General features: G+C 35.4%; 1 protein-coding gene across 2 annotated transcripts; it reads left to right on the top strand.

Moving 5' to 3' along the window:
• Positions 1–284: 284 nt before the first annotated feature.
• Positions 285–17,212, top strand: LOC125683648 (uncharacterized). Of its 2 annotated transcripts, none has more exons than XM_056159380.1 (4): positions 285–372; positions 14,080–14,460; positions 14,580–14,689; positions 15,253–17,212. In XM_056159380.1, exons 2-4 carry the CDS (start codon positions 14,080–14,082, stop codon positions 16,928–16,930), a joined length of 2,169 nt encoding a protein of 722 aa, XP_056015355.1. In that variant the 5' UTR covers positions 285–372; the 3' UTR covers positions 16,931–17,212. The 2 variants fall into 2 exon arrangements, with proteins under 2 accessions (XP_056015355.1, XP_048780981.1); XM_048925024.2 differs by lacking the exon at positions 285–372 and adding an exon at positions 9,395–9,665.
• The last annotated feature ends 5,378 nt before the right edge of the window (positions 17,213–22,590 follow it).

Raw genomic sequence — 22,590 nt, forward strand, 5'->3', positions numbered from 1 at the left:
CAAAGCACCTGCTATTAGCAAGGATCAACAATAATGTACGTCTTATCTGCCAGGTACAAATCAAACTGTGGTAGTTGAACTGTCTAAGCATACGTGTTCTGAGGCATGTCCGACATTGAAATGTGACGAAGTCTTCCTTTATCAGGAAATCATTGCAGCTAATTTCGTACAAAAATTAAATATGCAAATTAGACACTAATATATTATTAAGACATAATTCTTCATGTTCCCACATCCGTGTATGGTTCTTTTTTTTTTCTTTTTTTTTTTTGATTAGGTATCATAAAGCCCCAAATGTGCAAATTCTAAAGTTTGTGTCCTCTTTGGGAATAAAATATATATTTGGATCAGTAATATTTGAAGTTTAGAAAGGTAAGGATTTTTGGCAAATCTATATATAAATGTCATTCGTACTCATCGCCTGTGTTAAATTTGGAGTTTTATTGTTGGGAGTTGTTAGTTCCTAGATTTTTCATTTTAAAACAATTGGATATATATAAATGAGTAAAAGTAATACTCTTACGATTGCATGTGTACCTTTTTACTGCGAAATAAACTCATCAAATGAATGTACAGTACCCTTTTTTGTCTTAAGAGGCGACTAAATTGGGAGCGGTCCTTCGAATGAAACAACAAAAACCGAGGTCCTGTGTCACAGCAGGCGTGGCACGATAAATATTCTTACCTGCTCATAGGCCGTAAGCGCCGAGCAAATGTCTAAATTTTGCAGTCCTTCACCGACAATGGTGATGTCTCCATATGCGTGAAAAATTCTCGAACATTGATTGATTGAGTGATGTTTTCCGCCACACTCAACAATTTTTCAGTTATCTGGTAGCGCCCAGTTTTTATTGGTGGAAGAGAGAACCCAGATACAATGTACCTGGGAAGAGACCACCGACCTTCCGAAAGTAAACTGGGAAACTTAATAAAATGTTAAACAATATATAACCAACCAACCAAACAATGTCTTGGCTCTTGTTATATATCTACAAATTGTAATGATAATCATTTCCCCATGAACGTATAGCAGTAGTAAACAATGCATGAATATAATACGTCCATTTTAACAGCTGAGAACTCCGACAGAAATGAAAGTTGATTGTAAATATTAGAAATAAACTTCATGTTTTTTTTTAAATACACGTTAAGTTATGAACTGCAACACTTCACACCGGCTTACTTCCACTAAGTCCTAACGACGTTCAGCATCGCAGTTCAAACCCGTATGTAATTTTCAAAAATGGAAATTCATTTCTGAAATGAACTGTCAATATTTGACGAAGGTTGACAAATTCATTCGTTTAAACATTACGTTGTGGGTTGTGACTAGATGCTTTCCCCAAAATTGAATATTCTTCTAGTGGAACCATCAATAGTGATTTCCTTATGACAGTCACGTGAAGATGAATCCCTGTTCACCGTCAACGTAATGCAAAGAAAATCTGACTACGTTTCGTGTATGAAAAATCATTGGGAAACACTATTTGTAAGATGTTTATCATGTTTAGTTAAAGTAAAACGTGTGTTTGCGCTTTGTGAAAAATCTGCTCTGCTCACAGTATTAAAAAAGAGCCAGAATTCGCATTCTGTTTACATGCAATTTTTTTCTATGAAATGTCCATTATCATAAGTCACATTGATAGGTGTATAAGCGTTTAGCTGCAGAACGGTAGCTCTGAGAAAATATTGGGACATAGGTTTCCCCCATCAATGACTCTTTTACGCCAATATCCAAGACAACGAAAAACATCAGGATAGTTATAGAACTAATCGTCGTAAAATAAAGTTGAAACTTTAAACCAAAGTTTACCCTACGATCACACAGAGAGAGCTAGACGGTTACGTGTATACCATGTGTAATTACTCAGACCAACGAGCTGTCCTGACACTCTATCAGTCCTTAATATGAACATTTGAAAATTGTATGCAACTTCACGTAAGCCATTAGTGAAATGAGCCTTTTGGACGGAATGCGACATAAAAGAGATATTGGACACCGAGGTAGTGCACAACACTTAATGTCATCCCTCACATGTTTAATGGAAGAGACTGTTGCATGAGCAATTAGAGGAGACGTGCATGCTTGTGGATGAAAAGGTGAAGCTAACGTAGAGTAATCAATCTTATAACTCCTATTAGGAATACAAAACTAAGAGTTGGACAAACACGGACCCCTGGATATACCAGAGTTGGGATAAGGTGCCTAGGAGGTGTAAGCATCTCCTGTCGACCGGTTACATCCGCCATGAGTCCTGTATCTTCATCAGGGAAACGGAGTAACCCGTAGTCAAAATCAATGTGTAAAGAACGGCCTAACATTTAGCATGAGTCGCGTCAGACAGCATTTGACAAAATGACAGGTTGTATTGGCAGACTAGATCGTTATAACGACCATAGAATTTGCGAAATGCTGACTTTAAATGAGAAAGTTTATACTCCTGTAATATCCACGTGTTTGTTAGTAGCTTGCCTCAATTTAAAAAATTATCATACGCATGAATAAGCTCATGCGTTTCGAATCAGTTGAAAGACATAAACACCATATGCAGGTGATAATGGGATATTACTACATAAATATGGGATGAAGAAGCTGAAATCATAAAGTTGAGTTGTTAGTTTGCTATTAGCATCTATGTTCAATACAATATGTAAGTACGAAGTAAATGTGAAAGTCTTAGGTGTCTTTTATGTCGAATCGACATATGAATGAAAATGATTATTGTTAATATACAAAACGTTTTCGGAATACATGTATTTAAATGTCGAGTTGAAGGTCCCGCAGCTAGGGATTTTTTCTTCCCATATATAAGTTCTGTCTCATGAGAATACAAAAAGCGGCTCAGCTAACAAAAGAGCATAATTCGTGCCCATGGGAATTCCAACAGACTGTTGGAAAACTTGATCACCAAAGACTACGTAGATATTGTCAATGAGGAACTCCAGCACATCTTATATCAACTTCAGAGTACTTGTGTGCAGAATCAGAGTGGTGTTTAGCAAAGTAATTTTTGAATGACTGATAACTGAATGTGAATATTTCGTCTTTCCATTTTTCTTGAAGAAGCAACTGCCTATGATGTCAAAAGGCTAGTTTTTAATTCATCGTGAGGAATGGTCGTGTAAGGTGTTGAAAAGTCATACGTTTTGATGTTGTTGATTTGAGAAAAGTTTTGTGATTTCAAATTTACTAAAAGTTCTTTAGATTTTTTAGAATGCAATTTAATTTCACCACTTCTGGTATGTTGTGGCACAATACATTTGAAGTTTCTCCTTCACAGCTGTTAATAATTTCGTGAGGAGCAAAGATAGGAGCTTGGTAGAACATTTACTAGATCCAGCAATGTATCTTTATTTGTAAGGGTTTTTATGAAGTTTAGGACTCCAGTATAGGTACGGTAACTCATACATCCGACTCATTGACTGAGATATTAAATGTGTTTAAAACTGAAGCATGATTTTGAAGAATATCATCTTTTGAAAAGGCAATTGGAGTATAAGTACAAGTACGATAACCAAATGTGGAATTAATGCAAGGTTCGTTTAAGATACAGTTGTAATAATGTACCTTACAAACAAGGACAATGTTGTTACAAGCTTTGTCAGCTGGAACCAAAACATTACTCATGTAATCTATCTAATTCTTTTATCACTTCTGATTAACTAACACAGAAGGATAGATGGTACGCGCTTTTGTTTTGATGTGTCTAATACAAGATTTTAATATTCCTCTTATGAAAGGCGAAGATAAGAACAATGATCAATCTCATAACTCCTATAAGCAATACAAAATAGAGAGTTGGGCAAACACGGACCCCTGGATATACCAGAGATGAGATTATATTTACAATGCATTATACTTTTTATCCATTCTGACAGGGTATCAAGTTCTCCTTTTTCATATCTAGCTCATTGTTTGGCATAATATTTGACAGAATTCATATTAGAGATGAAGTTCTGTCGCCAATTGAAAGCCAAATTTCTCTGAATTGAGGACCTTTTAAAATCAGCTGAACTGTAGTTGAAAGAATAACAAGAACACATAGGTAGGTTAAGTATAAGATGATCTATGTCAAGGTACTGTAAAGTTTGTTTGTAATCTTAAAAGTTTGGATATTGTATTGCATTGTCAATTAGGGGACACACATGCTTTTGGACATTGAATTTCACTGTCAATTTGAGGACACGAAGGCCTATGGATATTGCATTTCACTGTCAATTTGAGGACACGCAGGTTTGTGGATATTGTGTTTCGCTGTAAATTTGAGGACACACAGATTTGTGGATATTGCATTTCACTGTCAATTAAGGGACACACAGGTTTGTGGATATTGCATTTCACTGTGAATTTGAGGACACACTGGCTTATGGATATTGCATTTCACTGTCAATTTGAGGACACACTGGCTTATGGATATTGCATTTCGCTGTCAATTTGAGGACACATATGAGTAAAATATTCTCTAGCAATAAACAATCCAATTTGCAATTCCATCCTCATCTTAGAATAAAGAAAATCAGAAAAGAGTCTACATACCAGCTGATATATTGTAGACGGGACAAGATCCATGTATTTTCTTTGTGAAACGTCCTGTTGTTAATCAACTATAAATCACTTTCATCAGATATTCAATTACAAAGCGTTTTCTTGGGATCCTTGTATAGTAATTGTATATAATAATCAGAAATTCGATATCAAAACACGAGACAATATAACTTTGATTTTCATTTCTGAGAGAAAGGATGACTGGAACTCACATGTACATTTACGAACCCTGTGTCATCTCCTGTCGTAGTTTGCGATATAAAGGTGCAGCCTTTACACCAGGTCATGATACATTCATGTATTCCTAGGAGCAGTGACAATACAACAACTTCGGTCAGATCATTAAGATACTACAATATCCTTCGAAAAAGCCAAAGGCGTTGAGGAGGTGCATACGCATACTATAATGTACATGTATTACCCTAGTTTTATGCGAAGTTATGATAGAAACATGAGATCACAGCGGTTGATGTCCAATCTGATTTGCGCTAATATAAATCAAGCCAGGCATGAAATGACCAAAAACAGGGATTTTTGTCATCGATTAACATAACACTGTATATGTATGGTGAGAAATACATTTTATCAATCATTGACGTTGTAAAAGACTATAGCAGTTACTGTTTCGTAGTATTGAGAAAGTTCGAGAGAAAAATATTAACAGCCCATGCAAGGCCAGTTCAAAAACATAAGTAGCAAGGTAAGTTTAAATCTCATGGAGAAAACGTACATATTGACCCCAAAGTTATAAATCACAGAGTTATACAACTTATATTTAAATATAAAGAACACGGCGTCCCATATTGAGGAGAGCGACTTCCACGTGTGGATCACACCAACACCTGACGATTACATGTGGAAAAATTTAGATTGTGTCATATCAGAACTACCAAAAGAAGCACCATTTTAGATGAGGGAAATCGCTGCTTCATGTACCTAGGCAGAAAAAAAGCGCAACATTCTAAGCCACTCATCACTTACTAGTATCAATCTAGCATCAGAAAAAAATCTCTTGCTGTGGCATTCAATTCGACATTTAGATATATCGACGACGTTTTATTTATTAACAATACAGTAATAATTTTCATTCATATGTTGATATATCCCTGTGAACTCGATAAAAAGACACCACAGAGTCGTCCACTTCTGCTTCATATTTAGACATTTTAATGATTGATCGATTGTATCTTGCTTAACGTCTCGCTCGAGACGTCACCAAGACCGGTGAAGGGCTACAAATTTAGGCCTATGCTCGGCGCTTATGGCCATTGAACAGTGAGGGTTCTTTATCGTGCCACACCTACTGTGACACGGGTCATCCGTTTTTAAGGTCATCTCCGAGGACCCGTGACATTCACACCTGATGCCGAGCGTTTCGCGATGGAACTATCACTACCTGTTTTAACGACTTCGGTCGCGGCCGGGATTTGAACCCCGGCCTCCCGCATGCGGGGCGAACGCTCTAACCACTTGGCCACCGCGGCGGTGACTTTTTAATGAAAGTAGATATTAAAGGCAAACTAACAACTCGACTTTATGACAAACGGGATGATTTCAGCTTCTCCATCGTCAACTTCTCATATTCATGCAACAATATTCCATTATCACCTGTATATGGTGTTTATATTTCTCAACTAATTCGATATGCAAGGCGTGTTCTGCGTATGATAAGTCGGGCTAGTTAATGATGCAAGGGTCTCCACAGTCTCGTTTAAAGTCAACATTACACCAATTCTATGGTCGCTTTAACGATTTAGTTTGCCAATTTTGATACAATCTGTCATTGGGTTAAATGCTGTCTAACGTGTTTCATACCGATTGTTCGGCCGTTCTTGGCACACTGATTTTGACTACGGATAACTCGGTTCACCTGATCAAGATATAGGACTCACGGCGGATGTGACTGGTCAAAAGGGGATGCTTACTCCTCCTAAGCACCTGATTCCACCTCTGGTATATCCAGGGGCCCGGGTTTGTCGAACTCTCTATTTTGTATTCTTATAGAAGTTATGATATTGATCACTGTTCATTATCTTCGCCTTTCATCACCTGCTAGTATTAATCTAGCATCACTTATTACTATCAATATGGCATCACTTACTGGCATACGAGTAGGCACTACCAAGAGACCGTCGTTCTTTTTATGGATATCCAGATTACCGTACAATGAATGTAACTCATATGTACATATGAAAATTATCTTTTAACGAAAGTTGATTTTTATTGCTGCTATACCGTATTTATGAAGCAATATTCCATTTTCACCTGCATATGGTGTTTATACCTCTCAACATATTCGATACGCAAGAGCTTGTTCTGCGTGTGATCAGTTTTTAGCTCACCTGAGCCGAAGGCTCAAGTGAGCTTTTCTGATCACATTTTGTCCGGCGTCCGTCTGTCTGTCTGTCTGTAAACTTTTCACATTTTCATCTTCTTCTCATGAACCACTGGGCCAATTTCAACCAAACATGGCCAAAAGCATCCTTGGGTGAAGGGCTTTCAAGTTTGTTCAAATGAAGGGCCATGTCCCTTTCAAAGGGGAGATAATGCAAAAATAGGGTGGAGTCATTTAAAATTCTTCTTCTCAAGAACCACTGGGTCAGAAGAGCTGAAATTTATCTGAAAGCTTCCTGACATATTGCAGATTCAAGTTTGTTCAAATCATGGCCCCCGGTGGTAGGATGGGGCCACAAGGGGGGGGATTAAAGTTTTACATACAAATATATAGGGAAAAACTTTAAAAATCTTCTTCTCAAGAACCACTAAGCCAGAAAAGCTGAGATTTACATGAAAGCTTCCTGACATAATGCAGATTCAAGTTTGTTCAAATCATGGGCCCCGGGGGTTGGATGGGGCCACAATAGGGGATCAAAGTTTTACATACAAATATATAGAAAAAATCTTTAAAAATCTTCTTCTCAAGAACCACTGAGTCAGAAAAGCTGATTTTTACATGAAAACTTTCTGACATAGTGCAGATTCAAGTTTGTTCAAATCATGGCCCCCGGGGGGTAGGATGGGACCACAAGTGGGGGGGGGTCAAAGTTTTCCATACAAATATAGAAAAAGCTTTAAAAATGTTATTCTCAAGAACCATTGGACCAAAGAAGTTGACATTTACATGAAAGCTTTCTGACATAGTGTAGATTCAAGTTTGCAAAGGGTAGTTTGGGCCATAATAGGGACTATTAGGTTTTACATGCAAATATATATGGAAAGTCTTCAGATATGGGCCAAGGTGACTCAGGTGAGCGATGTGGCCCATGGGCCTCTTGTTAAATCGAAGCAGGCTACTGACAAACAAGTTCATGGTGCAGGGTTCCAACAGTCGCGTTTAAATTCAGCATTTCGCAAATTATATGGTCGTTATAACGATCTAGTTTGCCAATACAACATATCATTGGGTCAAATGCTGTCTGATGTGTATTGAGACGTCATCACCGATTGTTAGGCTGTTCTTGGCACACTGATGTTGACTACGGATAACTCCGTTTACCTGATCAAGATATAGGGCTCACGGCGGGTGTGGTCAGTTGACAGGAGGGATGCTTACTCCTTCTAGACACCTTATCCCACCTCTGGTATATCAAGGGGTCTGTGTTTGCCCAACTCTATTTTGTATTGCTTATAATAGGAGTTATGAGATTGATCACTGTTCGTTATCTTCACCTTACATTCAAATTCATTGTCTTAGTGCCGTTTTCGTAAACAACAGCTTAACGAATGATGCTAGTACCAAACGAACAAACATCGGGCACTATATGTAACTTGTTTTCTCGGAAATCGAGCGCCAGAGAAGAACGATCCTAATGTACAAAATTTGATTGTACATTGTGAGATAAGAAACAAGTGGCAGGTAGTTTGACCTAGAAATAGAATTTAAAAAGAATTAAGATTCGCTTCACAACAATCGAAACAATAACAAAAACCTGGGAAGAGCTCGTTGAAGGAAGGCATTGGAAGACAAATACAAACGTCTTCAGGAGAGGAAAATTTGTATGCCAAACCTATTTAGATCCTCTTAAATCGACATTATTAACCACCACAACCAAGATGTACAGATCAATTGTTCTTTTGCAAGGATAGCTTACATATGCTTTTTAACACTTAGTTACATACACAATGTTTCTGCGCAGCGTATATTATCCAAAGTCATTAGAATTCTGAGCATGAACTAAAATTGACATTTCAAATCATGAAGTCAACTTGTTATATTGCTGTTTGAATTCAAAATGATTATGTTCACGTGCTAATGAATTTACAAAGATGACGCGATTTTTTTTTTAACTTAGAAAGCTACAACTGCAAAACCACTGGTGCATAGAGAGACCGTGACTAATTACTTTAGAAAAATACTGCTTGAAGTAAGAATAACCAAATCGTAAATCAGAAAAAATTCAGTAGCAAGAAAATAGTAATTATGGTGTGCTGCAGGAGCTCCAAGGTAAAACGTGAACCGTGTAAATTAATCTTAATCATGTTACAATTGCGAAATGCGAAGTGCCCTTTTCTAGGAATAAAGGGAAAATGTCCTCATTGTATTCCATTTTGGTGGAGTGTTTGGTCCTAAGTATGTATAAAATTCGAATGGAAATTTATAAAATGTGATATTACTAGGCTAAATTTAGCCGCATTAGTTTTCTCTATTATAACTTGAAAGTGTTAACTAAAAAGACGGGAGCAAACATATATCAGCTCTGGAAGTTATGAATCGTATCTTTATCATACCGGTAATTTGATTGGTTTTTACTTGCAGTTTCCTTGTCTCTATATTTAACTAATAAAATTCAATCACATGACAATTAAAACAAACTCATTACCATAATTATTAATCATCTCTTGAGCATAATATTGCTGCAACACACAAAGGTTAATTTCTAAGCAGTAATGTCATAGACTGATTATCTGGGCATATAAATGTATTTTCTTCACGTTGATTTTGACAGCTAAGCTATTACGTTCATGTGATGTATGAGGGTCTCTAAAATTTGATTTTTGAATTGTCATATATTCATTTGAACGGGACAATACACGCATGCTCGCTCCCAGAGAGCATCGGTGATAGTCATAAGCGGAATACCAGGTTTTACATCTTCTGATTGACAAAAAATATTTGAAGGTATGTAACATTTTGTAAGAATATTTTCGTTATTAAAGAACTACAAGGGTGGAGAAAAAACGTGATTTTATGTAATCATTCGGTTACTTATCAGAATAACTGAATATTTGGAGGAAAGTAAGGAACAAGGAAATAGAAATGTTGACCACCTTGACGTAAAATATCTCCGGAAGTGCTGTATATTTTATTACCTGTGTTCACACCTAAATGTGATTTTTCTGATTTTGCAAGCACTGGGCTGTTTCCTAGTGACCGGATCAGCTGAATGATCTTTGATGTGAAACATCAATAAGTATATACAAGATTTTACGCTCAATTTTAAAAAAAATGGCATTTTTAAAGATGATCTAAATTCTCACTTTTATTATATCAAACGCTGTGTACAAAATTATAGCAAATGGAAAAAAAATTTAAGTGGTATTCATTTTTCGACTAGTATGTAATTCATTCTGATTAAAAAATAATGAAGGATAGGACACTGAATTATATAACAAGAAAGCTAGGTGATTGATTACTTTAAGTGTAACCCTGAAATCGTGCTAGTCGTTCACTTTCAGGCAGTCAGTGAATATCCGTTTCTTCAATTATGGATAAAAATAAAAATTCATCCGAACAAAGATTAATTTCATATATATATATATATATATATATATATATATATATATATATATATATATATATTTATTTATTTATTTATTTATTTATTTATTTATATTTATTTATTTTTATTTATTTATTTATTTGTGTGTGTGTATATGTATGTATGTATGAATTTTCGTTACCAACTATTATGAAATTCTACAATCGTATCATATAATTTAAATTCACTCACAATAAGTGTCTAAAATTAGAAGCATTTTTTTTTTAAAACTGTTTATTTTAATTATTAAGATGTTAAACGTATTTGCTGACAACACTTACTAGTTTTTCTTCAGATTTTCAAATGTCGGGATTTTTGTTTGTACATGCATTATGCAACAGATGATTATTATTTTATTAACACCGCACAAATTTATCCAGGATTCCCCGTGTGACGTCTTGTCGTGCTTCCCAGGTTGAATATATTACTTGTCATTTTCACATCTACCGATCGCAATGACGCAGATTAGCCATATGTCATATTGCGAGAGGTGATTTTTCAGCGTGCTGCCCATTGTTCGTTATTAGTTTGACCCTTAGACACCGTCTTCACGAAAACGCTTGTAGTATTTGTTCTATAATGTTTTCTTCATTTTGTGAAAGGTTACATTGAAGAGTTTGATGTAGTGGAAATTGATCCTCTGAGCACATATATGAACTATTTATAGATTTCCTGTGCATAATGTACAATACTGAATAAGAGAGTTTAGTATTTCTAATTGGTTGATTATTTTCTGACAATACACTTTCACATATTTTGCTCATAGTACAGATATAGGAAGGAATTGGCTACTTTACACTTCACGAATGTATCCAGTCAGAGTTTTCTTCTGGGATTTTATTCTTTGTGCATTCGGCGCAAGCTACTATTGAAAAGAATCCCATTAATGATTTAAAAGAGAGATTTGTGATAAACATCAAAGCTATTACGAATATATATAAGTAATGTAACAAAAGTATGTCACATTTTTAATAAACGGCAATTTATAATCAAAACACAAGCACCTGCTTTGAATTAACCTTGACTCCGAACTAACCTTGACTCCGAAGATCCAAGTTCATAAGACTGACATCAATTAAAGAGACAGGGCGCTAAGACCCTATTTTAGCCAAACAATCCACAATCCTGACCTTTTCTTCCGCCAAGGATGTTTTGGTCCTGGTTTTGCCTGTGTGTAGTGTGTCTAAACAAGATAACTTTCATATATAGATTTGAAATTGTCATAAGAGAATATGTGCTTACTGCTAAGAGGTAGTGACATTTTGGGAGGTACATGTGCATTAGAGCAGCTGCAGTTGTACTGTTCGTTTATGGGTTAGCTCAATGCATGAGTGCTTACGTCAATACCAGGGAATTGCAGTCAGTCCTTGGCAAGGTGGCCGCTTCATTCTGCAGTTTAGCGAAGGTTTGGTGACTCTGAATTCCCATGTTGATGTGATTGGTAATTTCTTTTAATGTTTCAATACTTGCACTCAATGCTACTCAAAAAGTGCAATCTATCGTCAGTCTTGTTGTGGTCACATTCAAACATGACGAAGCTTTCAAACTATGTTTCTCATTTGTACTTTCCTGTTAATTCTTTGGTTGTATTTGGGTGTGACCACAACTAAAATCTTTTTTTTTTAAACTGCAAAAAGGTGGTCCGAGAGTTCTTTATTTATTTCTATGGCGTCATATCCTCGAAAAAAACAAAACAACCCCTAATTAGGTCAGCTGTGCTAGAATTCTTAAAGCAATACGTACCATAGGTGTTAAATTAGATTTAAAGGTAATCTGAAGGCATTTAAAATATTCTGAAGAAGAACACTACCTCTTTAAACTAAACCCTCTCTAAATGCCAACATCCAATTTGATTGATTTTGTTTTTCAAATTATTTTGTATTTTTACCTTCATGACGGTCTTACTGAAGCTCAGAATGAACAAAGAAGATCTTCATTAGTAGCTGAATAGATTTACCTGATTACCTTTGACAATCGTGATCAGTAAATACATAAAAATCATACGTCATTGTAATAAGTGCAAAACTAATGGAGCCAAGTCTATCAACATGATTTATCACTTATATACAAAAATTGCATGCAAATTAATATTCACGTGAGAAAAGTGTACTCTGAAATAGTGATAGATTTATTAAATATTATATATCATCTATTAAGATCCCTAATTGTACGTGCTTTTCTCATTATAAATCAATGATAGTTAATAGTAATATCTCAAGGAATTAATGATATTGCTTTGCCAACGTGTTTGTCCCCGTCTGGTAACAGAAATGTTAATCAAGTTCCTCAAATATCTCTGGCACAGAATCTAACCACTTCACTCTTTCAAAACATTGGATGTTATATATATATATAGAGAGAGAGAGAGAGGGAGAGAGAGAGAGATATAACAACAACACTCAACATCCAAAATGTCAGATCTAATTGTAGATATGAGATACAAGAGATGAGGATATAAAAAGTACTAAGATGACGAAATTTTCACCTTTTCTGGATGATATGCTCCTTCTTAAGGACGGTAGAATCTTTGCATACAAATGTAATAATAAAGTCCAAACTAGTACTAAAACTAAATTACAAAGGCCTGGAGAGAATCAGGGCGTCTATATAATGTTTCACCTATATAATGCTTCCCCTATATAATATTTTTCCAGACCTTTGCATCCTAGTTTGTTCTTTAAAATTGCATTTATATCTTTTATAAATATCCTATCGTCCAGAGCAAGGGACAGCTATTCCCGAAAATTTGACAATTCAACATTGTTCTGTTGGTTACTTGTATATATAATATACAGCAGGTCAATGACAAAAAGGTGGACGTAACGAACAGTGATCAATCTCATAATTCATTATTAGCCAAGTTTGTCCTACATTCCCGTATTCTATCATGAAACTTAAGGTATTACCATCGCTCTGAAGATTTGAAATAGATGTACCCACACTGTACCGCAAACGACATAGCAAATGCATCGATTATCGTTTTTATCATAACATCGCTCTGAAATTAAATTTAAGGTTCATTCATACGAACTGTGGTCATATTATTTTGATCCAAAAATGATGAGCAACTTTCAGCCATTTTAATGACGACCGGAAATGTATTGATTTTTTTTTTTTTTTTTTTTTTTTTTGGTTTAATTGGATTCTAAGAATTAAATTGTGATGAAATATTTTTGTAAACACTTCTAATTTGAAGTGAACATACAAATACATTATTCTGTCAGTGATTAAAACAAATAGATTTCAATTTAAGATATGCGTTATACATAAATTATTTTATCAATCATTCCATAAAGTTTATATCATTTTAAAGCATTCCAATTCACATTTATTAAACACGACACGTACAGAACATAGACGTATTAATTCATTTGATGTTATTCATAAAATACCTTTTCAGATAAATTGAACATGTCATTTCCCTTCATTGTTTAAAGTAGAGTCTCGCTACCGAAATAACGAGGTCTATATATGTAGTCATTAAACTCGTGTAATTACACCAAAAACCGCTCACCACAAGAATCAATGCTTTGTTACATCATGTATGTAGGCAGTAATATTTCTTCATTAAAGTAACCATAGATATTTCATTTTTATTTATATGACCATTTTGACCTACTGGTCTATCGTGTAAATATAACGCTAGGAACAGCTGCCTCGTTCATAAGTAAGTACGGTGTTAATGAATGATTTAAAACGTTCAATTAAGCCATTTATTTTTATACCTAAAAGTATATATTTCAATTTAACAGTAAATTCATTTTTTCCTTTCAGATGAGTACCATGGCTATATTATTCCGGCTTGGTCTCGCTGCGGTTTTGTGTTTAATGGTAAACTCTAAAATGACAATCATAGACACACCGGAAGAGTTGAAGACTTGCTTTGACCAACCTCGTTTCAACCGCAAAGAGTTTGACCCACGTATCGACAATGTTCACCAATATTGTATTCAGAAATTTAGATGGCATCTCCAAAACAATAACCCAAACATCACAGACGAAACAACCCATTGGATAGATGAGTTGTTACGTATGGCTAACAAAGAGGCCCGATCCAAGAGGCAGACTCTGAGGAGGCGGATGGAACTGAGAAGAGCGACAGATAAACAAAGAGAGGATTATTTCAGAGCCATCAATATGCTGAAAAGAGATACTGTAAATAATTATTTTCCAGGACCCTTTTTGATAGTACCTCTTCCGTGCTCCATTTTCATTGGCTTTAAACAACCACACGCGCTTTTGACATTTATAGCATCTATTTGATTCTTTTGTAGGATGTAAAACCCAATCGCTTCGACGCTCTGGGTTTGCTTCACCAGCAGAGAGGCGATGACGTACATCATGGTGCTGCTTTTCTGGCTTTTCATAGAGTTCTTCTGCTGATGTAAGTTTCTAAACACACACACAAGCACACACAGTGAGATAGTTTTCTTTGAATCTATAAAGCGCTAAAGTTACCAACGACACGACGAATTAGACTGTCAAATTATCGGTACGACGTGTCCCCTCCTCCGGACTAACGAAATCCTTTAACGTAAGATGACTAAAATAGTAAACGATGAACATGAAAGCTAGCACTAAAGTAGCACAAGTATTTACATTACATGTTTGATATTTTTGGCTTGCTCTTGAAAATGATAAATAGGAAGCGTACTGGAACAAGTCCTATTCGTCCGATGAGTTGATACACAATGCACAAAGTTATGACAATCATGATATGTATAAACAGAATCACCACAATCCCTATTTTACAGTCGCTTACAGATTCATTTCGTGTATGCTGTTGAAGTGATTTACTACCAAGTAAAAATATAAAATATACCAATAACAAAAACCTGGTGTAGGTGGTCCTCAACGTATTTCCAAGTGTATACAATCTAGATGAGACTGAGCAAAACCACTTCACATAATGCAATCAAATTCATTTATATTCCTGTTCTATTACAGCTATGAAAATGCTCTCCGACAGAAGGTCCCAGGTGTTACTTTGCTCTACTTTGATTCTCGTTTGGACCAACCTTTAAGAGACCCCACTAGATCCATTATGTGGTCACCCCAATTCTTAGGAACAATGAAAGGTCGTGTCATCGATGGACCCTTTAGGTTCTGGCAGACACCTGCGGGACCACTTGTTAGAGCCGGAGGTCATGAGGGAGAGTATTTCACATATAGGCACATCCGAGCAATTATGACCAGATCTCGTTTGGAGGAAATCTCTGAGCCCCATGCCCCTCCACCGTGGGACTTCGAAATCAGACACGGAGACGTCCATCAGCACATTGGCGGTATAATGGCCCCTGCTGAAACAGCTGCGTATGACCCGGTTTTCTATCTTCATCATTGTTTTGTCGATTATCTCTGGGAAGTTTTCAGAAGAAGCCAAAAAGAGAAAGGAGTTGACCCAACTAGAGATTATCCAAGACGTTACGGTACTGCTGCCCATGCTCCAAACGGACTGATGGGACTTGGGAGATTAAGGAATCTTCACGGAATGAGCGATATGTACACCACTAGGATTTACAGTTACGAACCTTCGCCATCATGTAGCTACAGAAATCCCAGGTGTGGATCGCGTTATCTTACCTGCGAATTCCAATTTGGACGACCACAGTGTGTCACATTGGAAATGATCACTCCAACAACCCCGACAGCACCGTTCGGATCAGCGACAAACCAAGGGCAGCAGCGAACGTTCCCAAATTTCCCTATTGCAAACGGAATTGGACAATTTCCACCACGATTTAGAACTGGCAGGGGAAAAAGAAATACAGCAGTAATAGATGCGAGTCGCTTGTCTAAAATGGGACAGCCTGTTTTGTCTCAATTTGGACAAAATGGACTGTCAGCTTTTGCACGGAACAGAACGAGCATAATCAAGCAACAAAAGGAAGAAGTTCAAATGGGCTTTCCAAAAGAGTTGCAGAATAATATAGGGGTCTTTCAGAGATTAACGAGTGGTGATAAAGAGGTAATCTTAAGTCCTATGTCAAATATGTGCCCACCCACTGTGCCAACAAACGTGATTCAAAACTTGTTTCAAATGAATGGTATTTCCGACAGCAGAGTCTGGGTATACATACCCGTGCAGATCATCTATAAAAGACAACAAGAACAGATGGTGTTCGACTCATTCCCGATAGAGGAAGGACAAATGAAGATCGGAAGAGATATCTACGACCCAACCAGATACACCAGTCTGAAGGACAAATTCATTCAAAATGTTAATCACACGCGATCCTGCCGAGACATGGACGGAATTTTCACCAAAATTATGATTCACAGCGATGGTCTGAACTACCACGGATCATTCCGGGAGTTCGCAGTTGTTGATTCAAGACAACCTTATACATCTTCCACAGTTTATGTAGCAGTTAAAAGTCCAGAAAAATACCACACTGAATCAATTTTCCAAGCGTACGATCCATGTGGAAATGTTTGTAAGCCGTACTGCAAGCGATTCGGACATTTTCAGCCTTGTGATGGTTCACTGAAATTTGATAACTCACCACCAAAACTTTATGGAAAGGATTATGGTGATGCCATGCAATTGGTATGGAGCATTACAAACGAAGGAATACCCACATTCCGCCCGGATAATATTCAACTGCAATTCGTGTGCAATTGAAAATGAGGCATATTTACATTTATTTATCGCAACCAGTAACATATTTAATATTGTGTCAGGCAATATCACAAGCGATGCTTAAAACTTGCAGTCGTTTCGGTTAATAAATGTATTTTGCATACAAGGTACTGGTGATTATTAGTTTCATTAAACATTTTTTTATAAATTTCATCATTTCTTAACTCATTTAATCATGTAACAATGTTAATATTTCGTCGTAGCTCTTCATGTTATGAATATGCATGTCGTTAAATACTTGATAATAAACACATCAATCTATTATATATTTTTTCAAATTTATAAGTTATGCCTTAATATTTAATATTCTTTAATTATTCTCTTTGATCAGCACGTATATATATTGGTGTATCAATTACTCTACTTTGTATAGGAATTTCATAATATTATTGTTTACCTTCCAATATATCTGTAATCATGTGACTAGTGAGAAGAAATAATATTCTCTAGTTAGGCTACTTTAGAAATACGGGAATTTTAAATTCAAATCTTTTAATGCTGTAATCCTTGTGTGTTTGGAATATTTCCAATTATTTTCTTGCTAACCTTTCAATTCAATCATTATCTTATATAAGAAAAGAAAATCAAGAAAAAAAGTTACAACAGATTAAAGAGACAGTAAAGCTCATTTTCTCATTTTAGTCGGGGGTTTTCTCACCTCAAATTCCTTTCCAATACAATGTATTATAAAAAAAAATAAAAAATAAATAAATGAATGATATGCATCAACTTTGAAATGCATACTCATCAAACGTTACACTAGGGGCCAACTTATAGAGCAGACTGAAATTTTTCATTGTATCCAGGAAACAAAAATTCAGGAAACGTAAGTTGAATATTATTGTTTTAAACTTGGAAATGAATCCAGATAGATGTAGAAAATTGTTATTTTATAAAGAAAATAGTCATTTGGACTCGTTATAATCCTTTAAAAAAACCCAGAAAGAACAAAATGCCCTTCACTACCCCCCCCCCCCCCCCCCCCTTTAATAGCGATTTTCAGTATTGCATCACTGTAGTGATCTGAATCTAGATCATGTCTCTTTGAAACTGATGACGTCAAGGCATGATTTTGTGGAAGGTGATAATTCGTAAATAATTTCTCTCTCTCTCTCTCTCTCTCTCTCTCTCTCTCTCTCTCTCTCAATTAGGAATACATTCATGGATCTAAAATATATAAGGGGTTGGTAATAAATTTATCATTACTACAATAACTTGACCCGAAAAGTCGGATTACGTCTCGTTGACAGGCGCGGATCATCAGATCAAACTTGATACTTCGCGTCTTGTTTTATTCTGATGATCCACGCCGTTCAACTTCACTTGATCCTACTCATCTGATCAAGTTCCTATCGTGGTAATATATATTTACTTCCACCTCGTTTTTGGAATAACCAAGAATTCATTAATTTGAATATGTCTCGTTTTAATTTAACTAAATTTCTAGAAAAGAAAAAACCCAGTAGATAAATCATGTTTTTGATCTATAAACAATCACAGATTAAATTGTTGTTTTATTTATTACTGCATAATTAAAATAAATTAGCAACTGCTCAAACCAATTATCGTTGCTGAGGTGATAATATTGTATGCCGGAGCTATTTTTACACATATATAAACCATACATCATTTTACGATGAAGTTTCCTGTGCCAGATTTAGATGTAATTTATGAACATTACTCTATAGATAAATCAGCCTTGACATCATATTTTGACATCGTTATACTTATGTAGAAAAACAACAAAACTTTGAAATAAACCTTTTTTATTCTAGAGAAACACAGAATTTTCCACTTTAAGTATTACACTTTGATTACTGCATTGCAATAAGTAGATTGATAAATAAATAGATAGATAGATAAATAGATACATAGATAAATAGATATATATTTAAATGAATATATAGATGAAAAAGTTTTCTATGTTAGCAGAACTTGTAACTAATCCTTTTGTATATTTATACAATAATATGTTCAAATCATATAGATAGCTAGATAGATACAGAAATAGAGAAATACACAAGGAAAAATTGTTTTAGCACACGAAAACTGATGTCTCCCCCTTCCATTGTTTTAGAGCATTTTTAGAAGAAGCAGAATTAAAACAATATGCCCTCCTTCTGGGAAGGGAGATATAATAAATAGATAAGTACATGTAAGTAAATAATTAATTATATCTAAAGTCGAAACTATTTACACTGAACAAGTATGAGCTAATAAGCTCTTTAACCGACTATATAGTATAAAACACATAGCAAATAATGGTATATATACATGCACAATCATAAAACAGAAAAATTATTAAACAAAAAACACATACATGTATATTGACATCACACATCATGCATACATATACAAGGACTATATGAACGAAAACACATATTATACATACAGAAGTAGTAGGGGTTAGAAAGAGGTAAAACAATACAGTTGGGAAAAGTAAAACATCCATAGATGTACAGGGACTATATAAAACACAGATACATACAGAAGAATCAGGGGAAATAAGGCAATAAGATACACAGCACTAATATAGTTAGAAAAAGTAAAATTAAAACTGTTAAAAATAATAGTTTAGATTAAACTTTTTAGATTTAGGCAGGAGAGGCTGGAGTCTGCATGATTTATACGTACAATTTACGTCCCCACACCAATTTAGGATATAATATGAAAATTGACTGTATGATGAGAAATTTCTGACATCATTCGGCAAAGAGTTCCACAACCTTACTGCCTGAAATCCCATACTGGTTGCTCTTGATCTGGGTATTTCAGCTGAATTCGTATATCTTAATTGTATGAATGGTTCTTTATAACAACTAAATCTTGTAGAAAAACTGAACTAATTTTGTGAATAATTTTAAAAGTTTCCAGAGCATTCTCCTGATATTATTGATGGAAAATTTGTTTGATTTAATAATTTTTCATCCGTGCTTTTGTAATCATCATACATAAATCTTAAAGCTCTTTCCTGTATCTTGAAAATTTTGTTGGTGTTTTGCTCGGTAGATAAGTGTCATGTCAATGGATAATAACTAAAACTGGACATAATAAATGAATAATACTAGTATATTGTTCATTTGCTTAGATGTTTGCCTATCCTTTAAAGAACATTTAATTGCCTTGCTGTAATTTTTTCAACAGTTTTTCAAACAAATACGGGGGCAAGATTTTTCAACAGATCCCCTTTTCCTCAGATAAATTCTTAATAATAAAGAATGGGGGGAAAAGAAAATGTTAGAAACGCAAGTAAACTTAAATTTCTATGGAAAATATGTTGGCGACCTATTAGGACATAAAACGTGTCTGTATTTGGTACGTTGTACATAGAATCCATTGTTGGCTTTCTCACAACAGGAAGAGAGAACACCGGATTTTACCGACAGTACTACCATAGGGCGGTATCAAACCCCTTTATGTGACAGGGGACAGTTTCTTTGGTTCTGAAACATGTGGATGGGGGTATACATCAAAGTCAGATCATGACAGACTAATGAAAAATCATATTTCCCTTTTATGTCAATACTTGTATTTCATATTGGTGTAGTTAATAAAATATTACCTAAATTATATGTAATCTATAAATACTGGTGCTGGTGCACAAAACATGCTCTGAGCAGGTTCCCCTTTTTTGCTTTGATTTTCATTCATTTGGGCTAATCCACACCACCCCCACACTATCACAGTACCAAACCTGGGGATTTAGACACTATGCACAATCTAGAACCCTATCTGCCCATCTCAAAAACCTACCTCTCATATTGGGCCATCCACCTTCCCTCTCAGCTACAGACCTTTTGCTGGACCATGCATGTTTTCACCGGAATTTCTTCAGCAACTGACCACGTGTCTTAGTTTCGTATTTGCACCCATCTATATGCTAGGAATCATGGTGACACCTACATGTTGTACATCAACATTTTTATTAAGCACTCAGCTACATTTGACATGCATCCTAAACTTATTGTATACATTTTTACACATGTAATATCACTTCAAATTTGGGGTACTTCCATTATTTTTTTTTAAAAGTTGACCGGGCCTATAGTGCAAAACTGTCCCCTGCTACCCTACAATATTTACATGTACGACATAGTCGGATACATGGTTCAAATGCATGCTCGAGAAAGAAAACAAAAATGAGTTGATATATCACGGTGTTGTGCTATTTGATATGGTTAGTCCTCTACTATTGTTGCACACGTGTTCATAATTTTGGATGTTAAATGGCGTTTACTGTTGGGGGAAATCAGATAGTGACAGCACCAACCCTCAACTACTTGCATTTAGTTGTTATCATAAAAATAGGCGAGCTATATATACAACATGTGTCTTGTTTTGTTTACTAAAATAAAGTTACTCATTGTCCACTACAACATGTGTAATATCATCATTGTATTGTCAAATGTTTTCACAAAACCTGTTTATCATTGTCCATACGACATGTTAAAACTTGTTTGAATCAATAAAAAAGAAAATAATCACAATTTCTTATTTGCTCTCACCTCATTTCATTAAATCTTTAACCTTTTCCAAGTTCAGCGAGTCAAAGAATGACAACTCTCACTGATAAACTGAGAATAGCGAGAGAAATAAATGGAAGGTATATTATATACTTCCTACAAGTTATCGGTTGTATAGATGGATAAATATCGTATTTCATTTTAATGCAGAAATAAGCGATATTTCCGTCGTCTACACAACGAACCACTTTTGTTCGATGCCAAGAAATATTACAGAAGCAATCGACAGCTAAATTTATTATCAGACCCGTTTTTATATTCTTGCTAGGTAGAATTTATTCATAAGCTTCTACATGAGAACAACAAAAATATCTTGTTGTGGCCTTCAACTCGACATTTAGATATATCTACGACGTTTTATCTATTAACAATAATCATTTTCATTCACATGTTAATTCGATGTACCCCAGTGAAACACCACAGACTCCTTCACATCTGCTTCATACTTAGATATTTTATTGAACATAGATATTAACGGCAGACTAACAACTCAACTTTATGACGAACGGGATGAATTCATCCTCTCCATCTCCAACTTCCCATATTTATGTAGTAATATTTCATCATCACCTGGATATAGTGTTTATGTCTCTCAACTGATACACAGGAGCATGTTCTGCGTATGATCGGTTTTCAAATCGAGGCAGGTTGCTGACAATAAGTTGATGTTACAAAGGATTAAACAGTCGCGTTTAAAGTCAGCATTTCGTAAATTGTATGGTAATTATAACGATCTAATTTACCAATATAACTTGTCATTAGGTCAAATGCTGTTTGACATCTTTCATGCCAATTGTTAAGCTGTTCTTTCCACATTGATTTTGACAACCAATTACTTTGTTTACCTGATCAAGGGCTCTAGGCTGATGTGACCGATCGACAAGGGATGTTACCTGATCCCACGTCTGGTCAACCCAGGGGTCCGTGTTTATCCTACTCTTAATTTTGTATTTTTATGGTAATTATGAGATTAATCACCGTTCATTATTTTCACCTTTTCATTCTACCAGAAAACTAGAACTGTCCTAAGGGGACTAATACCCCCGCGGGGCATATAAGAAGATGGGACATATTTAATGCAAGCACATTGGATATTTTCACATTATCTACAGGGCAATC

Source organism: Ostrea edulis, chromosome 1 (assembly GCF_947568905.1).
Source record: "Ostrea edulis chromosome 1, xbOstEdul1.1, whole genome shotgun sequence".
In the NCBI taxonomy this organism is placed as follows: Eukaryota; Metazoa; Mollusca; class Bivalvia; order Ostreida; family Ostreidae; genus Ostrea; species Ostrea edulis.

Coding starts and splice junctions, on each gene's coding strand:
- LOC125683648 (XM_056159380.1), top strand. CDS start 14,080: ATGAGTACCATGGCTATATTATTCCGGCTTGGTCTCGCTGCGGTTTTG. Junction 14,461..14,579: donor ATATGCTGAAAAGAGATACT/GTAAATAATTAT, acceptor ATTCTTTTGTAG/GATGTAAAACCCAATCGCTT. Junction 14,690..15,252: donor CATAGAGTTCTTCTGCTGAT/GTAAGTTTCTAA, acceptor GTTCTATTACAG/CTATGAAAATGCTCTCCGAC.